General features: G+C 40.4%; 1 protein-coding gene across 3 annotated transcripts in view; it reads right to left on the minus strand.

The window, feature by feature from the left end:
• Positions 1–12,130, minus strand: part of NOTCH2 (notch receptor 2) — an 87,598-nt gene that overhangs the window by 40,669 nt on the left and 34,799 nt on the right. For all 3 annotated transcript variants that reach the window (XR_011049590.1, XM_068416756.1, XM_068416757.1), the window contains exons 6-9: positions 3,626–3,859; positions 2,645–2,800; positions 1,319–1,507; positions 50–163 (exon numbers count right to left, since the gene is read on the minus strand). Coding sequence is in view for 2 of the 3 variants with exons in the window: in XM_068416756.1 (XP_068272857.1) it covers positions 50–163; positions 1,319–1,507; positions 2,645–2,800; positions 3,626–3,859 (693 nt within the window). In the remaining variant the exon portion in view is untranslated. The remainder of the gene's footprint in view (positions 1–49; positions 164–1,318; positions 1,508–2,644; positions 2,801–3,625; positions 3,860–12,130) is intronic.

Raw genomic sequence — 12,130 nt, forward strand, 5'->3', positions numbered from 1 at the left:
CGCTGGTTATCTGTGTGAAGCAGGAAAGCTTCCAGAAATAAGTCCTTACCAGGAGGACAGACACAGAGGAAGCGGTTGACTTTATCAAGACACTCTCCGTTGTTCACACAGGGATTACTTAGACACTCATCAATATCCTCTTCACAGTGAACACCTTTAAAACCTGTTTAAAAAAAAATAAAAATAAGTAAGAAGAGGTGACTGAAGGCCTTAGAAAGTGCCCTTGAAAGTGTAACTGCCTCTTATGCTAGCGCTGAAGGTCTAAGCCTAGTTTCATTGCAAATTTGCAGTTTGGACAGAAGCCACGAGGTAAGAATATACCCCAGAGGTTAAAAAGGGATGCTGAATGTGTATTTTTCACCACTGCTGAACATGCTCCCTTAATCAGCGGTAACAGGAGAAGTTTGTGCTGAATTCACACCTAACGTTTTCTTCCACTTCATGAGAAGGGGTTATGTTTTAACACTTTGGAACATATCAACATATTTGGGTATGCACCAATATAAGGTAAAAGGTAAAGAAACGAATACAGCAGATAATTTTAGCTCAAGGCTTTTTAGCTAATCACAGAGTAAAAGAAAAACATTCAGAAGTGTGAAATACTTGGGACTATAGTTCCACCTTTCCAAACAGATTAGATATTAACAAAACATTCTAGTTTTCATGATATGAGCTGATCACCTGCAGGGGTCACAATTCTGTCATTATACTTTATAAGACTATGCAACTGGCAACCTGCACCCTTTTTTTTTCCCGCTTTCTAGGAGAAAGCAAAATAGCAGACTACACAGGTCTTTGGTATGCTAGACATAAATTTTACAAGCACGATTTCAATCAAGTAACTTTTTTTACAGTTATTTCCTCAGGTCAATGGGAGCTTACATCATTTCGTGTATTTTAAGCAGAGAAATAAAACAAACGCTATTATCCAGAATCATCATATACATAGCTCAAAACTCAGTCACTCTTTTAAAGTCTGCACCTGCTTTGCTTTCACAAATGTAAGTTTCTGCACGTGCACTTTACCAGGTATAGTAACAAATCTGTTCCCGTATATTCCAGCTCAGAACGCTAACTTCCTTTGCTGATGTAGAGATTGGTTTCTTTCAGTCCTCTAATTGCTTTCTCCCTTCCCCACACAAATGCCAAGTCCTCCTGGGTGGTGCCGCCACAGAAAGCTCTCTCTCACCATTTCATTTAGCCTCACCCCTTTGCAATTTTGTGTTCCACCTCAGCAGAGCTGGCAGCCTTCCCTGTGCTTTGCCTTCTGAATTTTTCCTTTGCTGGAAACCTTGTCTTTTTCAGAAACTCCCCTCACCTGGCATACAGAGACAAGTGAATCCTCCGATTTTATCAAGGCAGGTGGCATCGTTTTGGCATGGATTTGAGTGGCACTCATTGATGTCCATTTCGCAGCGAGGTCCTGTGTAGCCCTTCAAACACTCACAGTGGAAAGAGCCTTCTGTGTTTACGCATTTCCCAGCGTGTTCACACGGATTGCTGTTTGCTGCAAGAAAAATATGTACGTGTGAGTGTCAAAACCTCTCCTCAGAGCAGGAAAGCCACAGCATTCTTTATTAGTCATGGTCTTTTCCAGTGGTCATTCCTTTCTGGCAAGTAATACCGGGGAAAGACCATTCATCCTTCTGGGGAAAGGCTACTTAGATTGAAGAAAACACGCGGCAGTTACTTGCCTGTCAGAGGCAAAATGGACCAAAGGAGCAACTCTGGTCTGTATTACTAATGACAGTTCTTAGAGGAGAGTATCAAGTGGCAAGGATTAGAGAATTAATGACGCTTTCAAGGTCTTATCTCTAGATCATCTTTTACATTTACTTCACTGCTGAGGCTGACAAGATGCCACCACAGCCACAAAACAACCAAACTAGTCCTTCCTGTGTTTTCAAAAAGGAACAGCACTCTTGCCCAAGGCAGACTGAGGAACGAAACTGAAAGAAGTGCTTCTTTCCAACACTTCCATGAGTGCTGGTTAGGTATTACCTTCATGCATCACACTCTAGAAGCATGAACTAGCACTCACAAAACTATAAGCAAGTCTGTGAGACCCCAGCTAATCCCCAAAACAACACAACAGCATGATATCAGAGATCTACAGCTTTAAAAGCCCACGTGGTCACCAGTCTTGGAAGGCACTCAAAAGATCCAGCCATATTCTGGCTGTCAAACATCCTTGATATATTTCTACCAAGGCAGAGGCTGCAACAACTCCCACACAAACTGTGGTACTTCCATTGTACACTGCAGTTCTAAGGGTCAGCTTAATTACCGCATCTGTTTGCGTGCACTCCTCACACCATGCTAAAGTCCTCCTGGACAATGAAGAATGGTTAAGCATCTTATGGCTTTTCACATCCCAGAGGCTAACAGTTCAAACACGGACAGCTATTGTGACTCAGTCCTTTGCCCCAAGTCTCACACAAGATTTAAACCTCATCTAAAGATACTGAAACAGAAGGGGGAGAGTAGAAAAAGTCGCACTTCTGTTGAGAGGCTATGACAAAATGTGTATTCTTGCCCCTCTGTTAGTTCAAGGTCCTTTCCAACCAAAACAATTCTACGATTCTATAAAGCAAACGACCGAACTCCCTGTTCACGTACTCACAAATAGCAAATAGAAACTCACCCATTGCACATTCATCCACATCCTCAGTGCAGTCTGCTCCCTTATGGCCTTGAGGACAGGTGCAGATATAGTGTCCATTCACAGGATTGGTATCACACAGAGCACCCTTCTGGCATGGATTGCTAACACATGCATCATCCAAGTGGCACAGAAGACCTAGAGAGGCATACAAGAGTTCATTCAAAAAACTGAAATATAGCAGTCAGACCGTATGCTACATAATCAAATTCTCCATCCTGATATTTCAAATATAGACTTCCACAGCCAGAAGGTTGAACAATTTCTTACAGGCTTCAACCCATGAAATCCCTGTGATAGTCTACTACACACTTATAAAACATTATATGTAAATATAGATTCTGTGACTTCAGAGGTGTCTCCAGGACTTTGGGAGTGGTACAAGGGCTTACCATTACCAAAATTTCCTCCTTGGAGCAGTTAACTAGCTCTTCTCTCTAACCAGCATGATGATTTCTCTGACAGCTGAAAACACGTGCACATGAAGCTCACTTTCTTAATTCAGATATGCTGATCACTTGTATTTCTGGGTAGTAGTTAGGAGACCTTCACATTTTTACCTACCCTACAACAGCAAATTTTCCACTATACCAATAAGGGCATCCTCACTCATGCAAAAATATCCAAATTTGCCTTCTAGAATTTAAGTGCAACTATCATAAGTGGCACAGAGCAAGTCACTCATATATAACTTCTCAGGCAAATACAGGTCCTACTAAGCACTAGAAAAAGATCTGCTTTCCATGGAATCTAAACTGTAGTAAGTTAGCCTTCCAGCCTAATACAAATACTTCTTTGTCCTGAGCTACAGAGGTTTTTGCTCGTGGACAGCACATGCTTCCTTTTGTTCTTCCTAGTTTGGTAACAAAGTGTGTAAAATAAACAGATCACTTTAAGTAAATGCATGAATGTCAGGAAGTATCTTCTATTAAGTGCCAGACCTATGCAGTTTTCTGCCCTTACCTGCCTTTCCTTCTGGACAAATGCATGAAAAAGAAGCCACTCGATCAATGCAAGTAGATCCATTAGCACAGGAGGCAGTGAAGCAATCATCAATGTTCTTACTGCAGTCATCCCCGCTCCAACCATTGACACAGACACAGGCATAGCCTCCATTGTGGTTGGTGCAGGTACCTCCATTCTGGCAAGCGTTGGGCTGGAGCTGACATTCATCAACGTCTTCCGTGCAAAACTGGCCTGATGCACAGAAAGGAACAAGTTCAACAAAAGATCAGACACAAGACTGTTCTTGCACAGACAACATAACCAAGGGAAACACCGTAGTCCAACTTGATTGCCACTTCTTATTTCTAGGACATTTGAGCCTGAGAACTTCCAACAACGTTGTCAAATTAGGCAAAGATAACTAGCATCCCTAAATGACCCCAAAGTAGGAGCTGATCTGCAAATAACTTTAAAAAGGCACGGTATGAGAGCCAGCAGGCAGCCTGCAGTATACGAAGATACGTCTGCGAGGACGTGAAAAGCAGAAACAAAGAGGGCCTGCCTGCAGAGCGGCCAGAGGGACTAAGAAGAGAGAAGATGGCCTCACAAGAAAATCTCGGCCAAAGCAGTGTCAACAGGCCAGCAGCAAAGTAACTCGTCAGGAGAACTTAATTCTCTCCTATATAGTTATGCAATGAACATTACTTAATGAAGAAGAATAGAATTTTTGAGACTCTTCTACCTAAAATACTCATTTTCCTTCCCCCAGGTACTTCCACAGACAACCACAAACAGTTGGCATTTTCTTGGTTAGTTTTTGTTTGTTCGTTTTTTAAGAGACAAAACAAACACTCTAATAAAACACTTTAAGGACTGGAGATATTAGAGGGAAGAAAACAAATGTACACTGCTTCAGGGAGTTTTAAGGCAAAGGACCACTGGACCTCTAAGTACGAAATCAGTTTCACAGGATACTGAATTTCACAGTCACATCTATAGCAAGCTCTGCAATTCACATTTACTAAAGTACTTCTTTATGCAAATCCATCTTGCTTGTGTTTCAACACGTATTCATCTTCCCGATTAAAGATGCATGGTTTATTTTTAAGCTGAAATTGTTTACCTTAAGTTTCAAGTCATTCATTCTTATTTTGATTTTCTTCAATGGATAAAACCTAATGACTAAGCACCAGTTAATTTCTTCCCAGGCTGGCATACAGGTGCACATTTGCCACCATGAAATACTGGTCACAATCCACAATCTTCTTTTTGATAAACTATTTCTCCCCTTTCTGTTATGCTAAGAACTCTCTAGCACTGAAAGACTGCTTTTTTTTTTTTACACTTCCTTATAACTCGCTTTTACCACCCTTCCTAAAATGTTGATACGATGTACGTAGCACCAAAAGACTGCCCTTTATCAGAGAACAAGATTAGATGTGTTTGATGTGACCTTTTTTTTTCCCCGTCCAGCTGACATCACCTCCCTCACTAGTTTGCAGCAGCTTTCCATTATTCGAGTCAAGACTCTTAAGTAACTGCATCACTGCTACCAAGATCCTCCCGTTTGTCATCTCCAGCTACTGTATCAGCTGCCCACTTGCATTTGCCTGGAATTCCCCCTGTATTCCAAGAATAAGAAATTCAAGAGCAGGCCACAGATCTTCCCTGCCGATTTGCCTGGGCTCCAGTTTATTCAGGTTTGCCAATTCAAAAATACTTATTAGATGTTGCTTAACAGTCATCTTGTTTATTAATGGCCCAGAAATTATGATGCAAGTGCACACACACACCCTTCTCCAACACACAGAACTGAAACATTTATTGTTGACAGGAACGTAAAAATGTTCGGTCTAAACCATCTCCATCTACTACACTCAAATCACGATTCCTTTTGTTTTCAAAGTACTTAAATAAATCTTAGCCTTTGGTTCTGTGAGCTCTGGATTTTTTTCCCTTAGTGGCAAAGCAATAAAATGATTAAAAAAAAAAAAAAAGACGCACAACTGACTTTGTTCTGTGCATGTGTTCCTTCCTCCAGCAGGACTACTTCAAAACAAGGATTTTATCACTTGAAAAAATGTAATAAAATTTTAACAGCAATAATAATTACAATAGAGTTTTCAGAATTAATCCTCTCTTTCCAGTTTACTTAGTAAAACAGTTGGGGGGAAATCTAACACTTCATATTGTTATCTGCAAAACACAGCTCTTGACATTATGAAAAAACAAACCCATGCATTTGTCATAACAGAAGTTGATCGTTCATTAGCTTTCGATATTAGCTTATCAGTAACCAAACTGAAAAGAGTCAGTTATCTCAGACTGGTTCCTAGTAGTTGTGCGTATCTCACAACTCAACACAACTGACTTCCTTTTAAGAAAAATAATCAAGACGGTATTTGCTTATTATAAAAGTGATTTTCCTTCTTTTCTTGGAGGGGGCCCAACCCAGATCAAAGAACGTACTGACGAACACCCATCCGCAGCGCAATCGTGCTGCAGAAGTGTTCCTGTAGCACTCACACCCTCTGTTTGATCGCTGCCAGGTTGAACTCGGTATCACCAAAGTGTGAACAGCTTTGAGCGCTGAAGTTGCCACACCACTCCGGATTGTTATGCCTCTCTCAAAATCACTTCCCTTGTGACTGGCTGAACAGAACTCCTGAAATATAACGTTCTGTGGGGGTTTTTTGGTGGGATGGGGGTGTGTGTGTGCACACATTTGGGTTTTTTTGGTTTGGTATTTTTGTTTCGTTTTGTTTTTTTTAAAGACCAAAACTACTCCCTCATATAAACTCTCTGGGTTTATTTTTACCTTCCCCTTTCAAGTGTCACTAGTAATACAACACTTCAGGATTTTTTTAAATTTTTTTTTTTTCCTAGCACTTATTCTCCACTTGTGGAAAGGACAGGAACAAGTGATATCACTGATGTGCTTGCAATAACCCTATGTCTTTGGCTATTCCGTATTTCCGCAGCCCTAAACTAAAAACAAACTTAAAAGTTATACTAATGTCTCCACGATAGGAGAATAGAGCAGAGTTTAAAGTTCTTTGAGCAATTCAACCGTATTTCAAGAACATACCATGTTTGAGCTCCTTAAATTTGATCCTCACTTAGCTTCTCAAATTTCTAATGCTCCTTTTGCAGCTACCAGATCACAATCATATTTGTGTTTAATTACGAACATGAATCAAGCACAGCTCCATCTTAATGCAGTTTGTTTTAAAAACAAAGGAAATTCAACTCAATATATGAGGGGTGTAAATGAGCAATTAACTATTGCATTTTACTATTGAGTATTTTAATGAAAAAAACTTGTTCTTTATTGAAGTTGTAATTGAAATCCAGACTCAAAGAACTGCTGGGCAAAAATATAGGAATCAAAAGCAGCGTAAGGCAAGCAGAGCATATCAATCTAACTACATTCATAAGTACACAGTCTCATCACCATCAGGCAATATAAGTGTAATAGTTTTGGAAAGATTTTGGATCTATGTTTTAAAATACGACAAATCCCAGACTAAAGTCCAAGGTGCTCACATTTCTTAACTGGAGCTGGTGAATTGGCAAGAATGCAAAGCAATTTCAAGTTCACTGAAAATGCTTGAGCTCTTATTGTTGAAGTGGGGCTTGAGTGGCTTGGAAATGCATTCTGTAGCCCAAAGTCTTCAAAAGAAAGAAATAAAAGGTTTTCTAGGTGGGGTTTGGGTTTTTTAGATACCCTGTGGTTGCTTACATGGTGTTGTTTTTGAATCTTTAGGTGTTAACAACATGGGATTAATGGTCAATATTGTAATTCTTCAACACAGGTTTCTGGAAGAGTGTTTTTTGTCGTTGTTGCTGTTTGTTTGTTTGGGGTTTTTGTTGTTTTGTTTGTTTTTTTTCCCCCAGAAACCAGCATGCACATTTGTAAATGACTTAAGACTGCCCTCCCTCAAAGCAGCAGCACCACTTAATTCTTAGTGGGACTGCAGGATGGCTACAACCTCTCATTCTCCTGAAAGGGCTGGTTTGTCCCCAGTGGAGACTTCAACTCCTTGTGCAAATGAGAGAAATAGATTAATATTTTAGGCAGGTGCTGCAAAGAAAAGATTTGATGCTTCTATTGTTAGCAACCTAGGTCTTCGATGTAGTGTCTGTCCTGGGAGCTTCCTGAATGACTTTTTCACAGCAGAGACAAAAATCTCTTTCAGTGTCTGACATAAACCAGGATTTAATTCTAAAACTTCTCAATGAATATTCTGCACAACACTTCTCTCTGCCACAATAGTCAGGTAGATTTAAATCAAATGAGACCAAAGATCTCAGTTTACTTACGGGATGCTGCTTTGACTTAATTGTAACTGAACCAAGTATATTTATTTGTAGCCATGTACTTGGTAAGCCTGTTCTCTGCTTCTTAAGAGTTTTAGGAAGAATCAAGCCTTTCATTCACAGAATTGAAATTCAACTTCCAAATGCAAACTCCATTATGAATTGTACATTGTAATACACATCTTCATAAGCCTGGTGCTTCTGAATAGCACAACCACTTCAGCTAAACATTAATTCATTTCGCTGGAAGTTTCTGTACTATTTCTTTTCTTGTGCTCATGCTAGTTTCAATTACATTTCTAAAAGAAACATCGTAAATATAGGGTGAACTAGTGAAGGCAAGCCCAAATGCACTAACTGCGCAATATTTTAATGGAAATGTAGAAACATGCATATAAAAGACAACAAGAAAGGAAACACAAATTACTCCAAGCAGCTAATAAAAGCCTAACCTGACCTTGATATTTGCAGAGCCTGGGAAATCAGCAAAATGCCAATTCAGGTTCTAAGTGACCTTGTACAAAGTAAACAGCTAGTCCATGTGGTATTTCAAAATTGAAAACCAGAAGCAGAAAAAGGGAACAGCTTTCAACTCTTAGCACTTTTTGCCCACTATGAAACTCAGTTACTTCCTGCATATTTCCCCTCAGACAAGCCATACGAAGTAAGACAGACATGTTTGTCGCTTTGATTGCTCCCATTTTCAGATCAGCAGGAACTGGACAGGCACTCTGGGAGCTTCTCTTTAGGCAGACACAGGATGCAGTGGTTCAAGGCCCCTCAAGTAGTTGTACTGGATTTAATTTATGAGAAACAGCCAGCCCCTTCTCCTAGAGCTCTTTATGTTAAAAACAAAAAATAAAGTCTGATTTACAAAGGTAAGGCAGATTGCACTCATTTTATGCGCTATCATATGCTGAAAGAGTAGAGCATTAGCTTGAGCAAATAGGAAACCAAAAGAGTCACCCGGGGAAGCAGCAACAGATGCCTTCAAAAGCTGATCCTACCAAACCACACAGTCTTTGCATAAATCCCAATTCCAAGACAGGAAACTGGACTGATCCTACAGCTGAATGCAGGACCTTCAGTCAGTTCAGTCAGAGGTTTTAGTCTTTGGCAGAGCAGACTTTCCAAAAAGGATAGTTTTCTTGGCTTCTTAACAGCCCTCCAGCAGGAAAGACTGCTGATGCACAGCTGGAGGCCAAAGCTACAGGGAGGGCATCTCACGTGCAATTTAAGCACTAAAAACATTTGGTAAGACAAAGGATGCAGATACCTTCCTGTGCCTTGAAAAATATCAGTTTCTTGATAACTGAGCTGGGAGGAGATAGCAACATCCATTTCTCTCAAAATCATGACCACCACAGTACTGGACTCAGACTGAACTGAAAGTCAGAGTATCTTAAAGTTTAGTGATACTGGAAGGGAAAGATAATGCAGTGAGAATCACAAACTGGTCCTCAAGGTCCTTAGAGACTCCCTGGAAGAGGAACATCAGGTTTCAAGAAGTTCTTATGCCCCCATCCTCTCAGTACCTCACCAGAAGTTTGTCACTTATCTCAGACTAGCGTTCCAGTACACAGAGAAGAGCTCACTAGCTCTCTTGAAAGGGCTATCTGGGAAGCTATAAACCAGATATAGACAGAAACTCTGAAAGAGTAATTTAATTCATAAAGTATTTCAAAGATTATTGTACAGTTTTTAAACACGATCGGTGTACTAAGGAAAGCGTGGCTCATTAGAACTATTTACATTTTCTCTCCAAGTTTCAAAGGACTACTAAGTGAGAAGGTGAACAGCATCTTATCAAGACTCAAGAACAGGCTAAGAGATAAGAAACAGTATGTGTATAAATGACCGAATCTAATTGCGGCAGAGGTTAGCAGTGCCACACCGCAAGGGACCATGCAGTTTCTCCCCCTCTCTAACCACCTGCGTGTATATTCAGGATGCCAGCTGGCAGACCACATCTGGCTGGAGAAGGACACTTCTCTGGCCAATTCTTCCTTGTAACACAAGGAAAACATCTGCATTGTCTGCGTAACCCAGTGCATGTTGGTCAGGTCAAAGCTCAGGTTCCTCAAGTTGATGTGTAAGTCTCCTCAGCAAATGGAAAAGTAAAGGAAAAATTGTGTGGAACCATTGGGCCTTCTGGTAAAATGGTGTTTATGAAAAATACTTTAACTCTCATGTTTTTGATTTGTGTGTTTGTAAAAACATTCAATTAATCTTTAACCCACAGAATTATCCATACTCCTTGAAAGAACTAAGTTAAACTAATGAATACATACAGGCACTGGAGTATTTAATTAATGGCCTAGAAGGAGATGAACAGTAGGCAGTGATATCTTTAACAAAATAATATTTATATTATCCAAGAGGAAGCCAGGGAATTTCAGACAGATTCAACCAAGGGAGGTGGCTGGGCAGTGCAACAGCAGACAAGGCTTGACACACAAATGCCAAATAAAATACAAAGGCAAACAGACTGGTTGCAGAAGGTTTTGGTTAGACACTCCTTAAGGAAAGACTTCAGCTTCCCTGGAAGAGTTCAGTGGGGACCTTTGCTCAATCACAGCTTTAATCAACAAAATAAACATCACTGACAAGACATTTGACTACAATGAAGAATAATTAATGCAAACAGTTGTTGTGTAATAGCAGTGGCAAAGCCTCCGTGTGGAATACAGTTTGCAGCACTGAAGCCACCACCTGTGAATAAAGACACTGAAGAGGGGTAGAGTTCAGAGTCCGACAGACCGATGGAGAGAAGAATTTCGTAAGAGACTTACAAAGCCATTGTTACCCACAAAGGGAGAAAGACAGATGAGAAAAAGTATAACACAACAGTTATTGCAGGGAAGATACAGCGCATGGTGAAGTATACTAAAGAAAATATTTGATCATTTATATAACTTGCTTTATCGACACAAGGTATCTCAATGCAAAGAACTTCAAATTTCTCTGAAAGAGGCAACACCTTTATACAGACAAGAACGTCCAGACCAATAAACACGTAACACTGAAAGGCATCTCAAGTGTGATGCCCAGATCAGATCCAAATTCCAGACCCTCCGACAAAGCCATCTCCTCAGCTCCCTGCAGGCAATCCAATGAAGAGGACTGCTGCTTTCAGCTCCAAGGATGGCTTCAGGCACACACAGAATTCAAAGAACCACACTGTTTACATCTGCAAAAAGTGCCCCCAGTTGCATGTGTTTAGTAAAGGTCTCCCCTGCTTAAGTATTACAGTAGTTTCCACTGAATAAAAAAGGACTGAAGCCAAGTATTTTTTCCCTTGCAGGAGTTTTCTAAAGAAGTGAGAGGCATCAAGCCCTCAAAATTGCTCCTGCCCCAGGATCTCACCGCGTCTCTCTCCCATTTGAAGTACAGTGCTGCAGAGCAGCAAAGCGGTAGCAGCTATTCCCAAACCTCAGGTGTTGGGGTTTTGGTTTTGTTTTTAAAAGATCTACTGTATCTTGGGCAATGTCAAATGCCATCCAAGATATCATAAAATTTAAGAGCTTAATATAGAATTTGAACAATTGAAGATGAATCTACAATTGTAGCGAGCAGAGTAAACATCTGTGTTTATTTTAGGCTAATATGGTGGAGAAAAGAGTTTAATTTCATAACCACACTGGGAAGCATGTAGTGGAACTAATGGGCTTTTACAAGGGATTTTACAACCCCCAAATACAAAACTCTGGGCTTTAAGAGACTTATGCACGTCCTGATCCATTAAATACTGCCCTAAATCACTCCCCACAGACTACTGGGTAGAAGGGGCAGTCCTGACAGAGCTCTTCAGCGGCAGTAATACAGACAAACTGAACAAAATTCATTAAAAATTGTTAGTGATGCACTAACAACAGACTGGTTTAATATGGCGGTGGTAGATGAAATGACTGGGGACAGCAGCAGGATAGAGAAGTAACCAAAAGGAAATACACATCACCAAGCTACCCTCCATTTTGCCCTTCGCTTTACCTCCTCTGGAAAATCCAGTGAATCAGGGAAATACCTAACAAGTGAAGAGATCTGCAAGGCAAAAATGTAACAGTTGGAGCCAAACCTTACAATAAAAGCTTCATATTCTCAAGCTATCTCAGCAACACATCTTTAGTAATTACCCAAAGACAAATCACCTCATTCTAAGTACAAGGGAAGCGACAGAAACTGCCAGAAACAAGTCAGCTGCAG

This window comes from Nyctibius grandis, chromosome 21 (assembly GCF_013368605.1).
Source record: "Nyctibius grandis isolate bNycGra1 chromosome 21, bNycGra1.pri, whole genome shotgun sequence".
NCBI lineage: Eukaryota > Metazoa > Chordata > Aves > Nyctibiiformes > Nyctibiidae > Nyctibius > Nyctibius grandis.